A 17,499-nucleotide genomic window follows, 5' to 3' on the forward strand; every position below is an offset into this window, starting at 1 on the left:
AGTCTGGAAACCTAGACGCGTAAGTAATTGCAGCTCACATAATGAATTTGAGCATCAAAATAACATCGAACATGGTACACTTCCACAAATGACACAAAGCTATAATCTCGCTGATGTTTTGAAACGAAATTACTAATTAACTCAAACTCGTTACAGCTAACATGGCAACATATTCAGCAAACCAAATCCGTTCCATTACCAAATACGTTCCACCCTTCCATTGTCATAATGACAGAGTTTTAGTTTTAAATAACTTTCCGCAACTTCTGTTCATTACTCGAAGATATGTAACAGGATATTATACATTTCAAAAACATTTAGAAAACGATTTCTGTATATGCCATTCGCTTTTCTGAATGATCAAAATGTGATACGGTGATGCGATAACGGTTCGTTAACCTCCTGCGGTTTGTTTGATCGTCTTTTTCTTTGGTATACGCAAAATTTGGTATACCTCAAGGCTCGGTGCTTGACCCTTTGCTATTCACTAATATGTATTTACACTGTGGGTAAATCAATATCTTCATATTTAAATTAATACACAGTTTCTTTTTTTTCCATAGCTAGATTTCACAAGGGCTTTATTTCCTTACAATTTTTTTTTCTAGTAATTTTTATTATGTTTCTTCCTCACTTTACTCTTTGGTAAAAATTTTCAAAAATACAAACGTATTAAGTGGTATAAAGAATAGTGCATTATGTTATTAGGAGCTTGGTTTTTGTTAAGACACTCCCGCTGCGCGGTCGTGTTTCAATCTAAAAACCTCGCGTTGTAAATGTAGCCTACCGCATTTGTAATGTAAATAACTATTCCATGTTAAATGCTTTATCACAGTCTTATCCACGGAAAATTACTTTTGGGCTTCTCTGTTAGAGGCATTCTTCATCCGCATTACATGTATTTTTTAATTTTTTTTGTAAACGGCAGGAACTGCCAACGATCGTTGTAAAATAAATATCTGTACAAATAAACACATAATATGAGCCTTATCAAGGGTAACAATTCAGATAATTATTTATTATACCAAACATATTCGTGCAATCTGAGCTGTTGCAGCAGCAGTCAGAGCATCGGACAAACGCAGTGCAGTTTGTTTACTAATCAGTGAGCTGAAGGTTGGTGAGTTACGCAAAATAATCTAAAGCCATGAACAAAAAATTTTAGATCGGTCATAAATGAGTAACTTCACCTACGTAGAGGATAACGCTTTTGACAACTTGGACGCCACAGAAGTCTCAGGATCTGAGTCAGTCACATCCATAATTCGTACAGTTTGGTTGGTCACATCAGAAATAATAAAACTGTTGATTTGCTGCAGTTCCACAGGAGCGTCCATTTTTCTGATTTACATCATTTCAAAATTTGACAACATAAGAAGGAGTAACCACATTATTATCTTACACTATGCTATTGCCTGTTTGGTTGACATGTTGCTTGTACCACTGCTCGTTTTCTTAAATGAAGTAACAATGGCTCATACTTGGATGCGCTGGGAACTGATTTGCTTGCTTCACATCTTCAACAGTTCGTCATGTTTCTTGTTGCTTGTCTTCGGAGCCAGCATTGGCATCTACTGGTTCATAGAAAATGTCAAAAAAACTTGGGTAGAAAAATTTACTCATTTTCGGATTTATTTTATTCTCACACATTATGTAATCTTCTTCATCAAATTGCTCATATTTTCGACTGAATGTTTCTTTTACACTGTACTGACAAATATTATTTTAGTTGTTGTTTACTGTATTTTGCTGCTGATAATAATAATAATAAACGTTGGAGTGAAGTGGATGGATCTGAATGAGGACCAACTCAATACAAAATATCTCTTGACAGTATCCACATACGTAACGTGCAGTTATTTGCCACTCTTGACACTTTCGTTTATGCAACATTTTGAAATGCCCAATGTTGTGGATTATGTCATGGGATTCGCTTATTATTTTGCAGAGTATTTTGCATTTAGCGGAATAATTGTTGTGACTTACTTGTTGGGAAAAAAAAACGAGCATTTCAAAGAGGCGTACAACAAACTGTTTAAGAGATCTGCTCAAAGATATGATGGAAATATGTTGAATGATGAGTGGGAAGAAGCTGCAGAAGCTCCAAATCAAGGGGTGCAACTGTGACAAGTTAACCAATAAATGACTTCTTTCAAACAGTTTATTCAAAAACAGTTAGGTGTAGGATCGACAAATTATTAGATAGAAACTTAAACAGACATTATTATACTTCTTAAGTAAATTACAGTACCAATGTTTTGATTTTGAAATTTTATTGTATGTTTCTTCAGTTCGATTTAATATGTAAACACTTCCTACAGCATCTATCGTACTCCCCCATTCATGTTCATCTAAATAGTGAAATATGTAGAAATGAATAATATTGCTTAAATGTAATTTCTTAATACATAGTTATTTCTCAATTTTCTGTTCTGTTTCTCACTAATTCATCTAGTTTTTAAAGAGATATTGTTATCTCTCGTTTTGATAGTTCTTTTGTACTCTAAAATTAACATGTTTTTATCGAAGGTAAAATAACAAGACCTAATTTTTTTATCGGATAAAATTTTCAATTTTACGAAAACTTTTTGCTTTGACTTTATTTATTTATAATAGAGTTATTAAAAACACAATTATTAAAAACAATTTGAGAATCTGACAAGAGTAGAATGCAATTTTAATCACTTTTGACAGATGACAGAGTAGTAAGACGTTTTTTTCGCGATAAACATTTTTGATTGGATGAAAGCAAGCGCTGTGATCGGCACGCACGTTTGATGACTTGGGCATTAATCGCCTTAAATTAAACTAAAAGTGGTTTTTATTCTCCTTGTATATTTTTCCAAAAATTTAAATTTAAATTGTGTTCAAGAACGACTAAATCATAAAAAAATTACCAAATTAATAATTATCTTTTGATGTTTTTAATATGATTTCTTCCCTTGTTTTCACGCTGTTACACCTTACAAAGAATTTCTTTTGGCAGACGTTCATTTTACATTATTTTTTATTTTGATCGCAGTCAAGAAAAGAATCTAAAATGTGTAAATTCTTGTATTTTTGGAAATTAATAAAATGAATTAGAGCAACTAACTTAAATGTTTAGTCTATATCGGTTCTTCTTCATTCGTTTTTGCTCATATAATATACGTCATATTACTCATAATTGTTTTGATTGAAGGCAATATACAGGGTGTAATCGAAATACACGGAATAATTTTAACCACGAGCTACTGGCTTCATGTAGAACTCGGAAAAAATATTTAAAAAATTCTATGTCAAAAATAAATTGGCGTACATTTTATAAAATATGATATACAAGGGTGTATTTTCAAAATGTGCCGAAATTTTACATACGAGGTTGTGGGACAACGTATAAGACAAAAAGCAACTGTAAAAAATTGTACCTCAAAAATTAAACGTCAATTTATTTTTTTACAGAATTTTTTAAATATTTTTTCGGAGTTCTACATGAAGCCAGTAGCTCGTGGTTAAAATTATTCCGTGTATTTCGATTACACCCTGTATACACACCTCTGATACTAATTAATCAATAATTATGTAACAGTAATTAATTGATACATTTACATGTATAAAGTAAATCTCTCCTTATATTAAATAACATTGCAACATGCGAATAATAATCGAGACGAGTCCAGAACTGTCTCGAATCCGCTCCTGTGTCGCGAACGGAGTGATCTAATGTAGTCTGGTGGTTCAGAAAAACTTTGAAAAACCACGTGAAACAGGCGAAACAATTATAACAAATTATCGGCGAGACGTTGAATAAGAACAATTTTAAGTCAAATTTCTATAGTGTGGGGTTAATCTTAATTTTGGGTAAATTCTCAGTAAATAATAATTGTTTTCATTAGAAGCAGTCTATTTTAAATTGAATTGGTAATTAAGCCTGTTGAAAAGAAAATAATTAACAAAATCATAAAATGAAAAGTAGATATAACGGAATCATAAATTTCACTTAATTTCTGAAATAAATCGTGTAATGATTTATTTTGTTTAAACGCAACCATTACATTACAAACATCTCGACGAAAACCATATGCAGACTTTATCAACATTTCGGTGAGAGTCCAGACACCTTTCAGTATAATTTACAACCACATTGGTGTAAGTTGAGTTAATGCAACGGCAGTCAGTACATCAAACAGTGCTGCTTATTTTTGACTTGTCAACTGAGGTAAGTGAGTAGTGGCAAATGATCGAAAAATTAAAATTGTGAATTTGTAGATCGGTGAAAATGAGTAATTTGACCTATATGGAAGATGACGCTTTTATTAATCTCGACGACAAAGTCGTGGAAGTGGATCAAGTTACGTCCATCCTTCAAATGGTTTGGAGGATAACGTCACAAATACTAAAACTAGTGATTTGTTGCTGTTCGGCAGGAGCATCCGTTTTTCTAATTTACATCATTTCAAAATTTAACAAGTTAAGAAGGAGTCAGAACATTTTTGTCTTGCACTATGCCATAGCCTATTCGATAGACATGCTGGTTCTTCCGTTGCTTGTTTTAATAAACGATTTCACAATAGGCAGTTGGAGTGGTAGTATACGCTGGGAACTGATGTGTCTGTTATACGTCATCAACGGCTCGTCATATATTTTGGTTTTTGTTTTTGGAGCTACCATCGGCATCTACTGGTACATAGAGACTGTCAAAACAACTTGGTTCCAGAACTTGACCAATTTTAAAATTTATTTCATAGTTGCAATTTATCTAATCTGTATCATTAAGTTCCTTATATTTTCTGTTGAATGTTTTTTTGAGACTATATCAACAAGCACCATTTTAATCGTTACGTACTCCACCCTGTTAGTTGTAATAATAATAATAAATATTGCGGTTAAAAGGGTTGAGCTAAATCAAGATCAGCTCAAATCAAAGTATCTTTTGACTATCTCCACCTACATAACGTGCAGTTACTTACCACTTCTTGCATCTTCGTTTTTGCTGAATTTTGATGTACCCGACCCTGTCTACTATGTTTTAAATTTTACTTACCTTCTTACAGAATGTTTTGCATTCAGCGGGATAATTGTGGTAACCTATTTGTTAGGAGAAAATAATAAATATTTTAAAACGGCGTACAATAGAGTGTTTAAGAGATCTGTCAAGAGTTATGATGGTAGTATGCTGAATGACGATTCTGAAGAAGCTGAAGAAGTTGAGGATCAAGTGAGTGAATCTGTTAATACCGGTGTGGCATGATACGTTGTAAATTATTGTTCAACCAGACAAATTTGTTTAAAAATAATTGCACGAATATTAAAACACAGATGCTGTTTAAATTTTGTGGATTTGTAATGTATAATCGTAGGTATTTAACAAGTGTTCAATTGAATTGTTCATCAAGTTGGCTATGACTCTATTTTTTAAGAGACAACACCATCGTAAATTAAGTTGGTTAGACAAAGATAGCCACAAAAATCAAAGCCAATTTGATGAACTTTTCAATTGAACACATATTACTTGTGTTAAATCATAAATTTTAGTAGTATGTAGTGCTAAATACATTTTTTACATTTAGAAATAAGTACCTATATATTTTTAATTATCACAGTATTTTATACATATCTGATGCTTAGACAGTATACATTGACATTGTATTTTCTTTAATATTTCTCTTTATTTATATTTTTTGTTTCGTTTTTTTAAGAATCCTTGCAGTTTATATATTTTTTATTAATAAATTAAGACTTTGTTTAGGACTGTAACCCTTTTGTCTGCTGTGTTTTTTGCTGGGTTGATCGAATTGGACGCTTTGTGATGGACGTCTTTATTCGAGAAAAAATAACTGTCACTTTTGTTGAGTACTTTATTCGTCTCTGGTTTCTAGTTATTCTCTCCTACTATTTACAAAATTTTACCTTAAATACTACCTACTTCTAGAAAAATGAGGGTGGGGGTGTAAGCACCCGTCCAGACCTTCGTGGGTACAGTTGGACGTAACAGAAATGCAACAGACTTAATTTTTTACAATTATATTACTGCAACAAAACTATTATTTTACTGGTTATTTACTGGTTACTTAAGTAATTGTCATCTTCGATTTACAAAGAAGCTTATTCATTTAATCATTTAAGAAGTACATAATAATGTTTTCATCCAAATTGCGTAAATCACAGATGAGTTCAGCATTGCAGGTTTGTTGACGTATTTTTTGGCCTCCTCAACTCTAAATGACATGTTTACACATTTTGAACAGCTACAATATTTTGATTTTTACACACTAATCAAACTATCTGTCATTTTACCACACGGAGTGTGTAAAATACCACGAAAATTTTAAGCTTTCAGGGACCTCCAAAAAAAACTGTTGGCTTATCATAAATAAAGTCCATTGCTCCGTTCACTTTTCGAAAATGAACATGATTTGAATGTTTTCTTCTGAAAAATTGTGAAATCTGATGCCGCCATCTTGTGGTATAAATCGTAAGCATAGCAGTTATCGGTATAATAAATAACTTTCTGGTATTTTATTAATCAAATGTCAGTCTTTGACAGGTTTTGCAAAATGATTGGTTACAACAAATTTCAAATTTGAGAAAACGAGTTGTCGGCCAAAAAGATTAATACATTACTAATGCAGTTGGCATTTTACATCGCTGGGTTTTTGTTAAAACGCTCCCGCTGCGCGGTCGTGTTTCAATCTAAAAACCTCGCGCTGTAAAATGTAGCCTACCGCATTTGTAATGTAAATAACTATTTTGTATCTTATTAATTATTGTACTAAATATACAGGGTGACTGACGAAAAACCTTTGACGCTGTATCTTACTTATTCTTCATCCGATTTGAATAAATGACACATCAAATGACTTAGTTCGAAAAGCACTTCATTATTATCCTATTCGATATTTTTTTCGACATCTATTTTTTGACAGACGATAGCCAACTTTTTTTTTCAAATTACACTTTACACAGTTTTTTATTCGTTATTATAAAGAATCTTCTTCTGAATATTCGTGCATTAAAAGAAAAAACAAAAAATGTATTTTAATTGAAAAAAATTGAAAATCAAAAATCAAGTAATCAAATTTGTAAACAATACAAAATCTATTCTAGTTGCTCAAAATTTCCTCAATGCTGTTGCAGACACTGTCGATACCTTCTAGAAATACCCACCTTCGCATTCAGTAAAAAATGTCGGGGTTTTTCCAGACATACTCGCACTGTCCATTTTCTTAACTCTTTTTGGGTACCTGGTGAGGTCAAATAAACATTGTCTCCAAAACTTCGAATGAAGATAAAGAAATCCAATGGATTCAAATCTGGGGATGTAGCGGGCCATCGAATAGCTCCATGAGCACCCATTCATCGTTCACCAAAATGATTTAAATGATTTAAAAATACAAAATTCATGCGTGCATTGCATGGTATGGCGCCGTCCTGATGAAACACGACTCTATTCAACGCTGCTAATGGTATCTCATCCAGAAAGTTGCTTATTTCGTTTGATAATAAATAATATGATATTTTGTTTGATCAAGACTGCTATCAATAAAAAAGGGACCAACTAGTCCACTCTATCGCCAAAATGCCACGCCACACGTTAACACTAAATCATCTTTGGAAATTTTTTTCCACAGCAAGATTATTATTATTATTATCAAACTGTTTTGACAAATGAATATTCAGAGCTTACTTAGTCATTTCGAGCATTTAGAACAAACTTCTCTTTTGTTTATTTTGGTCACTTGATTTTTAAATTTTGTACATTTACTCTTTAATTTCTCGACTTTTGTTTAATGAATGGGTATAGTTCTTTGCATTTTTATATTCAGAAAACAAATCTCTATAATACTGAATAGAAAAAAATGTACAGTGCTATTTGAAAAAAAGAAGCTGATGTTCATCTGTCAAAAACTGGACGCAAGTTTTTTTTTATTAAATTGGTATTGAAGTATTTTCAAAATTATTTCATTTGACGTGTCATTTATTCAAATCGGATAAAAAATAAGCAAGGTACAGCATCAAAGGTTTTTCGTCAGTCACCCTGTATGAACAAAAAACCATATGTTAGTTTTATCACTATCGTAGCTAGATAAATGTTTTTTACACATAATTTATATAAACCAAGCACATTCGTGTAATTTGAGTCAGTGCACTGAAGAAACACATTTGCAATTTATTTAGTTATTCAGTCAAATAAAAGTGGGTGAGTTGTTCTAAATAATCCAAAATCATCAACAAAATGTCTTTCAGATCGGTCCTAGATGGACAATTTAACCTACCTAGAAGGTGAAGATGTTTTTGACAACTTGAACGCCAATGATATCTCAGAAACCTATTCAGTCACATCGATTATCAGTACAGTTTGGTTTGTGACGTCGGAACTAATAAAATTGTTGATTAGTTGTTGTTCGGCAACAACGTCAATTTTTCTAATTTGCATCATATCAAAATTTGGCAGCTTGAGAAGGAGTAACCACATATTTATCTTGCACTATGCTATAGCCTGTTTAGTTGACATGTTGCTTGTACCACTGCTCGTTTTCGTACACGAAGTTATAGCATTTAAGGAACCCATACTCTGGGAAGTGATTTGTCTCCTTTACACATTCAGCAGCTCGACATGTCTCTTGGTTTTTGTTTTTGGAGCCAGTATCGGCATTTACTGGTTCATAGAGAGCGTCACAAAAGCTCGGATCCAAATATTTGCTCGTTCTCGAATTTATTTTATAGTAGCACTTTATGTAATCTGCATCATCAAATTAATAATATTGTTCACCGAATGTTTTTCAGATACTGAATTGACAGCCACCGTGATAGTTGTTGTTTACTCTATTTTGTTACTCACACTAATTATAATGAACATTGCGGTCAGAAGATTTGAATTAAATGAAGGTCAACGAAAAACCAAATTTCAGTTGACTATTTCCACATACATTGTATGCAGTTATTTACCGATACTGGCTCTTTCAATTGCAAAAAGTTTTGATTTGCCTGATCTTGTGAATGATACTGTCGAGTATGCTTATTTTTTCGCAGAGTGTTTCGCTTACAGTGGAATAATTGTTGTTGCTTATTTGTTGGGAAAGAAAAATAAGCGCTTCAAAACGGCATATAACAAAGTGTGTAAGAGCTCTGCTACAAGAGACGATGAAAATATGTTCGATGACGAGTCAGAAGTAGGTGGATGAATTTCCTGATTCTACCATTTGTAGATAATTCTTTAATTAAGACAATTTGTTTGGAAATTCTTCTACAGTAAAATAAGAATGATTAAAACAACTTTACTATTAACATTAAACTTCCTTCTAATGATAAATATTTATAGATATAAATTAAGTTTATAAAACATGTTTACGAAGTGCTTAGGTATGCTTTAATTATGATTCCTATGTTTACTCGTATATACAGTTTAAGGTGGAATTTATTATAGTTCTTAGACAGATAAGTGCCAAATGCATGTTACGATCATTTAGATTTAGTCCTTATAATTTAAATATTAAATATATAAAACACCATATTTGTAAGAGAATTTTAAAAACGCAACAAAAAACTACCTCTTCCACCCCAAACATGTGGCTCATAAATTATGTTCTGAAAGGTCCTTGACTCGGGGGTGATTTTTAAGAGTTCCACAGGCGAAGACAGGGCAGTGTGGGCTTGGCAGCTGAAACCGACGGGCTGTCCAAGGTACGAGTACGAGAGTGACGGCAGGTGATCCGGAAGTGGTGTAGTGAATAGAGATACAGTTACCAGGTGTGTTGGTAACTGGGTGATAGCAGGTTTGGGCAACCTGGGCTATAGATCAGTACCTTAATGCGTAAAACCTCCCTATACCATGGTATGATTCCTGAGCACCGGATGTCCGGGTGGGGCACCTTTGGCTCATGACACGGCTAGGCCGTTGACCGGGCGCGTTTCGTAGAGACGGCTGGTGGTGGCAACCAAATGCACCGATCATACGTGCTTGATTAAAAGGTTATGAGGTCATCCCGGTCCCCAGGTACTGAGGGGACATAGTGACGTATGGAAGTGGGTTGTAGGCTCATACTCTGGCCGTGGCGGTCTTCCTCTGTGGAGACTGCGGGCGGGCTGTGCACCCCAAACTGCACACGGGGCTATTACAGGTGCTGCCAGACCATCCGACGCAACCCCGGAATGTAGCGCTCTGAAGACGACGCCAGTGGTTCGAGCCCCTCATCATGATAGAAGCTAGGGGGAGGAATCCCCCGGGTGAGTCACTGTATGACCTTGATTCGCGACAGATGTGTCAGGTGTTTATCATTTACATGTTGTACCGTCCCATTGAGCAAACCCGAGTCCGGACCTGTGCTTTACCCTTTGAATGACTGAATGAGGTGGAGGTGAGTCCGATTGTAGATTATCGTATGACTGTAGCTGAGATTGTCTAATTTAATGTGTACCGATGAGTCTGATCGATTAATTATCAAATATTGAGGGATAACTCCCTTGGGCAAAAATCAAGTCTTACATATCAGAAGTGGGATCAGAATTCTGCGTGACCGAAACGGTTCACTCTTATTGTCAGCTACAGTGCGATAAACTTGCAAGATGGACAAACTCAAATTATTTTCGATTGTAAACCAATGACATATTTATTTGTGCGGCCTGACATGACAAACGTCCCAGTTCTTAGAAGTTGATAACCAAGTTGTTAGTATTGGTTGTTGTGCATGGTAAATTAGAGCGACGATCCCTTTTACTGAGAACTGAAAATGGTTAAGCATAAAAAATGTGTTGTCGAGGGTTACGAATTGGGGGCGTGTGAAAAACGAAAACCATTAGCCCATTCGTTCTTTGTGCAAAACCCATAAATGTCAGCGGTTTCCAAGAAACCGGAGTCCTGGAGATTATCAAAATTCCGTCAAAACTATTAAAATGAACGCGTATCGTAAGAGGGGTGTCGAATTTTGCAGCTGTGGGACCACATGTGCAATATATCTTGGCCCATCAAGACCAAACTGATCGTGGGACCAAACAGGTACACCCCACGCTTAAACCCATATGAGGGTGTAATTGGACCATTGCGTTGCGTCAGTTTTCAGTCAGATTTCGTTCGAAACGCTTCTGCTGTGAAAATCGTAAAATGCCTAAGTCAACTGTCCCCCGGCGTCGCGTTAGACAACTACCGACGAATTCGTCACCGGATGAAGACACGGGCGCGAATTTGTCAAAACGCGCTGGCTCAAGCTCATCTGCTGACACGCCGAACAGTGATTTGGCGGATGTGTTAAAGAACTTCGTGGTAAGCCTGAAATCTCAAGTGGCCACAGTGTCACCGCGGCCCATTACCAGCACCGGTCTGTTGCCGCCTTTCAATCCAGAGGACCGGTCACTGAACATCCATCAGTGGGTCGCGAAAGTGGAAGAACTGGCGTCCATGTACCGCTGGACAGAAGAGGTGACGGTAAACAACGCGTTGGCGAAATTGGAAGGACTCGCCAAAACGTGGCTTAGTGGCTTGCCAACTGTGACTTACACCTGGGAAGAATGGCGCGGCCTATTAATTGCCGCGTTCCCAACTAGTGACGACTACCATCAGAAACTGCAGACGGTGGTACAGCGGGCCAAAAAGGTTGAGGAGACCTATCTACGCTATTACTACGAGAAACTAGCCCTGTTGAATCAGTGCGGTATCAACGGGGAAGAGGCGGTATCTTGTTTAATCGGTGGGATCCAAAACGTGGTGATAAAGACAGGAGCGAGGGCTGGTGGATACACAGACCCAAGCACGTTGTTGGGGTACCTGAGAGGATGCGACGCGGCGTCGTCGGCCGCCTCACAGACAGCTGATGATCATCGACAAAAACTCCCTCGAGGGGCACCTGTGCAGGAGGAACCTCGAACACGTAGGGTCAGGTGCCATAAATGCAAGGAACTGGGACACATCAAGCCTAACTGCCCACTGTCCAGAAATAAAGGAGGTTGCAATGATAAGAGGACACGGACGTCAGGTAAAATACTTCGACCCATAACAGACGGAAGCTATCCTATCAGTATTGGGTCAATGACCGGGCGTCCCTCTCAGCTGGAGGCCTATGGGAAGCTTCCGAAGACGACGGACGTGATCAGGTGCTTTGTGACTAAATTTATGGCCTGTCAAGTGTCCGGGTGCAAAAGACCACAAATTGATATGTGCGGATCAATGTCAAGCGGTGTACACAATTATTTTTCTGATGTTTAATGTTTAAATGTTCTGATTGGTGTTAACAAGAGCAATAAAACAAACTGCAGCAAAACATATCTTCGATTATTTCTCAAACTTCTGCGACTCTTTATTTTTTAAATTTTACGACGAGATCACCGTTATTAAGCGACAAATTCTAAAGGGTTGCATGAGTCCCATGGCAATGTTAGCACTAGTGTAGTTAGCACCGGTAGTAGGCTGATCAGCAAGTAGTAATAGATGTAGATGTTACGATACTAAGGTAAATTCACAATCTCGGGACGAGATTTATGTCAGGTTGGCCGAATGTAAGAGAATTTTAAAAACGCAACAAAAAACTACCTCTTCCACCCCAAACATGTGGCTCATAAATTATGTTCTGAAAGGTCCTTGACTCGGGGGTGATTTTTAAGAGTTCCACAGGCGAAGACAGGGCAGTGTGGGCTTGGCAGCTGAAACCGACGGGCTGTCCAAGGTACGAGTACGAGAGTGACGGCAGGTGATCCGGAAGTGGTGTAGTGAATAGAGATACAGTTACCAGGTGTGTTGGTAACTGGGTGATAGCAGGTTTGGGCAACCTGGGCTATAGATCAGTACCTTAATGCGTAAAACCTCCCTATACCATGGTATGATTCCTGAGCACCGGATGTCCGGGTGGGGCACCTTTGGCTCATGACACGGCTAGGCCGTTGACCGGGCGCGTTTCGTAGAGACGGCTGGTGGTGGCAACCAAATGCACCGATCATACGTGCTTGATTAAAAGGTTATGAGGTCATCCCGGTCCCCAGGTACTGAGGGGACATAGTGACGTATGGAAGTGGGTTGTAGGCTCATACTCTGGCCGTGGCGGTCTTCCTCTGTGGAGACTGCGGGCGGGCTGTGCACCCCAAACTGCACACGGGGCTATTACAGGTGCTGCCAGACCATCCGACGCAACCCCGGAATGTAGCGCTCTGAAGACGACGCCAGTGGTTCGAGCCCCTCATCATGATAGAAGCTAGGGGGAGGAATCCCCCGGGTGAGTCACTGTATGACCTTGATTCGCGACAGATGTGTCAGGTGTTTATCATTTACATGTTGTACCGTCCCATTGAGCAAACCCGAGTCCGGACCTGTGCTTTACCCTTTGAATGACTGAATGAGGTGGAGGTGAGTCCGATTGTAGATTATCGTATGACTGTAGCTGAGATTGTCTAATTTAATGTGTACCGATGAGTCTGATCGATTAATTATCAAATATTGAGGGATAACGCCCTTGGGCAAAAATCAAGTCTTACATATTTTTAAAAATATTTTACATGGAGTTGTTTTTTCAGAATCCCCGGATTGAATTCACAAGAGAAAAAACATTTTTATTATTGATTTTATAATAACATTGTTTGCTACATTTGAAACACCCATTTCCCTTATTAAATAAATCAAGGATTGATATACTGCATTCTTAAATTAATATTTTCTGTTAACATTTGGCCTTGCTTTTTGACAAACAACTTGAAACATTTCAAAATGTTGTCTTTAAAAGAAAGATTTTATTTACTCCAGTGTTGGACCGGTTTTCGTCACATAATTATAACACTTTATGAAAAATTTTCCAACACTTACATATCACGCATGCAGAAGCTTATAAAAAGTTTCTAAAAACTGGATCGGTGACTAATTTACAAAAAATGTTGAGTGAAGACCTGCATAATAGTGCTGAAGGACTAAGACAACGCATAAGAAACGATGTAGCATTATTAACAATTGAAGAAATTCGAAATAGTTTTAAACAACTTCGAAATAGAGTTGAATTATGTGCAGAAAACGGCGCAGAGTTAATATAATAGTTTTATACTCAATTATCGTTTGATTTTTTCAAAAAAAAAGTGACATTTTTTCTGCATTTTCTTTTATTTTAATGTTAAGTTTTTGTTGAAGAAGACTCTTTGATAACTGAAATGGGGGTTTCAAATGAAGCAAAAAATGTTATTTTTCTAATTTTGACATATAAAGTGACACTTTTCAAAATTAATAATTGGTGTTTGGAAACTTCACACTTTTCGTAACTGGTTACGAAATAGCTATTTATGCAACGAGTTGCAAAATGAGCGTCTTTGTTGCACTAGACATGACAATTGGACCACGAGTGTCGTGTGCAAAAAAATAGCCATTTTGCTACACGTTTCATACAAGATTTTTTCTAATTTAGTTACGAAAAGCACACATTCTAATTAAAATCACGTTTAAATCTGCGATTTCAGTAATTTTCCGGGATAATAATACTAATGTCACTTTTTAACACTAGTGATAATATAATGTCATTTTTTTAACACTAGTGATAATATAATGTCACCTTTCAACACTAGTGATAATATAATGTCACTTTTTTACATTAGTGATAATATAATGTCACTTTTTTGACTAGTTATTAAATGAAGCACGTTTGACAACTAAAATGACATATCACAATGGTTATTTTTCGTAACTGAATTAGAAAATAGTATATTACACTATAAGTGATGAAAGTGCCTGATTTTTCAACGAGCAATAAATGATATACTCTCGAGCGCCAGCGAGTAAGGATAGTATTGCGAGTTGAAAAATCGCACTTTAATCACGAATTGTGTATACTATTTTTTCCAACATCGCTTATGAAAATGAGTCTCAATTTTAAATTTCTTTATAATTGTTTTACTCCCCTATTTTTTGAATTTTCCGGATCTGGAGTTTTCAATTAATGCAAATAACAATGTTTTAAATTTTTATATTAATAAGTAGGTAGTAGATTGTTAATGTAGTAGATTGTTAAAATACTATTTCCTCACTAGTGAGTTTACTTTCTCCATTTTCCTCACTAGTGATGCAAACGCCTATTTTCCTCACTAAATTGAGTGATGAAAGTATCATTTTCATAATCGATGTTGGAAAAAATTTATTGTATCACCAGTTACAAAAAAAAAATCAAGAAAAATTTTAGTGTTTAATTAATTTTTGTAAACATTTATAACGCAATTCTTACAATTAGAGGTTGTTTTTGTAAGAGGTACATAGGCGGAGCCAACAACCTGCGCGAAGCTGACGTCATAGTTATGAGCAGTGGCGTAACCAAACTATTTCAATTTATTTTATATTTTTTATTAATTAAAACGTCGTTCTATTCCATTTGTCTTACAGAGAACAATGTTCTAGAGTGCAGGTTTCTATTAAGAAATACAATTTTTTGTCGTTTATTACAACACAATCTTCAATACAACACAACAAAATTAAACTTGGGTACCACAACTGAAAAGCAGGACGCCACTGAATGTACGAACAGCTGATTGATTTAGCAGAGTGGGGCACAAGCGAACCAACGTTGGTTTACTGCGCAACTATACGGTGTGTACCTCTTACAAAAACAACCTCTACTTATGGTAACTCCTGATGGTGAAAGTAGAATCTGTCGATATCTGATAAACGCAATTTGATGTTTCCCCAAGGATTTCGGTGGCAATCTTTTTCTTATTTTCTAATGAATCCTCCACGTAACCTTCTGCTACTGAGTTGGACTTCCAGCCCCCATGTCTTTTTATTTTCATCATATCAGCTCCAGAGTCCGCCAGCCAAGTGGCCGAAGTTCTTCTGAAGCAGTGGCCAGTAAATAAGACACAATTTGGTAATCCAATATGTTTGGCAATCATCTTTGGTAGATTACCAATAGTGTTAATTCCAACGGGTTGAATGCTACATTTTCCATTATTATATTTAACAAAAAATCGGTTGTCTTTAACATTCGGTGGACGTAAATTAATGTATTTCTTGATTATATCCAGAAAATTTACTCCGTCAATATTTCCCTTTGTAATTACAAACTCACGTATAACTTTTGTTTTTGTATTTGGAATATTAACTCGAAAATATGACTGATTGTCCACAATATCTTCGACATGTAGAAAGGTTACCTCAGACTTACGACATGCACCAGCTATTCCAACGATCATTGCAACGTTAAAAGATAGGTAGTAATAATAAGTTTGTAAACCGTTAATATTAAAAAATATATTGCTATTGTGCGATTCGAGTTTACCTTTGCCATTAAAAAAGTCTTATCATCAGCCTCAATTAAAAACTTGGCGATATTCTGTTTTGACAAGATGTTGGACTATTTAGCGTGGTAACCGTCTGATTGCCGCTTTAAAAATGCCACTAAATTAGTATATTTCTTAATATCAATATTCCTCTTTAGACATAGTTCACTTCGCAGCATGGAATAAAGAGTCCACAGTGTGGAAGCTTTTAGAGTCTTCTTTCCCTCAAAATACGCCAGCAAAATTTTTTCGTTGATGTGCTTTATGTTTTTTCCTTCACACCATTTTTCCAATTTCTCGTAAGCCAAATCATATTTGGCTTTTGACTTATTCGGGATCACGGACGATATCGCACTTCGTGCGGCCTCTTCTACATCACTTGGTATATCATTTGAATCTGAAGACATTTTGGATGTTTCCAGTAAAACTCAGTACAATCATACACAAAACAAATTTGACACTGTCAGATTTTTTGTTTTTAATTAGTTAATTAGTTATTAATTTCCAAAAATACAAGAATTATACAATTTTAGATTCTTTTCTTGACTGCTACCAAATAAAAATAATGTAATAATGTTTTCATTAGAAGCAGTCGATTTTAAACTGAATTGTTAATTAAGCTTTTTTAGAACTGTTGCGAGATGAAACAATTTAATTTTGATGTTTGAAAAGAAAATAATTAACAAGATCATAAAATGAAAAGTAGATATAACGGAATCATAAATTTTACTTAATTTCTGAAATAAATCGTTTATTTTGTTTAAACGCAACCATATATTACAAACATATCGACGAAAACCATATGCAGACTATATCAACATTTCGGTGAGAGTCCAGACACCTTTCAGTATAATTCACAACCATATTGGTGTAAGTTGAGTTAATGCAACGGCAGTCAGTACATCGAACAGTGCAGCTTATTTTTGATTTGTCAACTGAAGTAGGTGAGTGGTGCCAAATGATCGAAAAATTAAAATTGTGAATTTGTAGATTGGTGAAAATGAGTAATTTTACCTATATGGAAGATGCCGCTTTTATTAATCTCGATGACAAAATCGTGGAAGTGGATCAAGTTACGTCCATCCTTCAAATGGTTTGGAGGATAACGTCACAAATACTAAAACTGGTGATTTGTTGCTGTTCGGCAGGAGCATCCGTTTTTCTAATTTACATCATTTCAAAATTTAACAAGTTAAGAAGGAGTAACAACATATTTGTCTTGCATTATGCTATAGCCAATTCGATAAACATGCTGGTTCTTCCATTGCTTGTTTTAATAAACGAAATAGTACG

The 17,499-nt window shown here is 35.8% G+C and overlaps 2 protein-coding genes and 1 long non-coding RNA gene across 5 annotated transcripts in view; all 3 read left to right on the forward strand.

Moving 5' to 3' along the window:
- Positions 1 to 17,499, forward strand: part of LOC138125671 (somatostatin receptor type 2-like) — a 214,618-nt gene that overhangs the window by 142,608 nt on the left and 54,511 nt on the right. The gene's annotated exons all lie outside the window — the stretch shown is intronic.
- LOC138126272 (uncharacterized) lies at positions 934 to 2,423 on the forward strand. The gene is made up of 2 exons (XR_011157727.1): positions 934 to 1,116; positions 1,166 to 2,423. It is a non-coding gene; the product is annotated as an uncharacterized lncRNA (long non-coding RNA).
- LOC138126271 (uncharacterized) lies at positions 6,611 to 9,500 on the forward strand. Its single transcript, XM_069041988.1, has 2 exons — positions 6,611 to 8,175; positions 8,227 to 9,500. The coding sequence occupies exon 2, from the start codon at positions 8,238 to 8,240 to the stop codon at positions 9,162 to 9,164; it is 927 nt and encodes a 308-aa protein (XP_068898089.1). The 5' UTR covers positions 6,611 to 8,175; positions 8,227 to 8,237; the 3' UTR covers positions 9,165 to 9,500.

Source organism: Tenebrio molitor, chromosome 3, assembly GCF_963966145.1.
Source record: "Tenebrio molitor chromosome 3, icTenMoli1.1, whole genome shotgun sequence".
Lineage (NCBI taxonomy): Eukaryota > Metazoa > Arthropoda > Insecta > Coleoptera > Tenebrionidae > Tenebrio > Tenebrio molitor.

What these genes read in the sequence shown, in the direction of transcription:
- LOC138126271 (XM_069041988.1), top strand. Translation starts at nt 8,238, where the DNA reads ATGGACAATTTAACCTACCTAGAAGGTGAAGATGTTTTTGACAACTTG.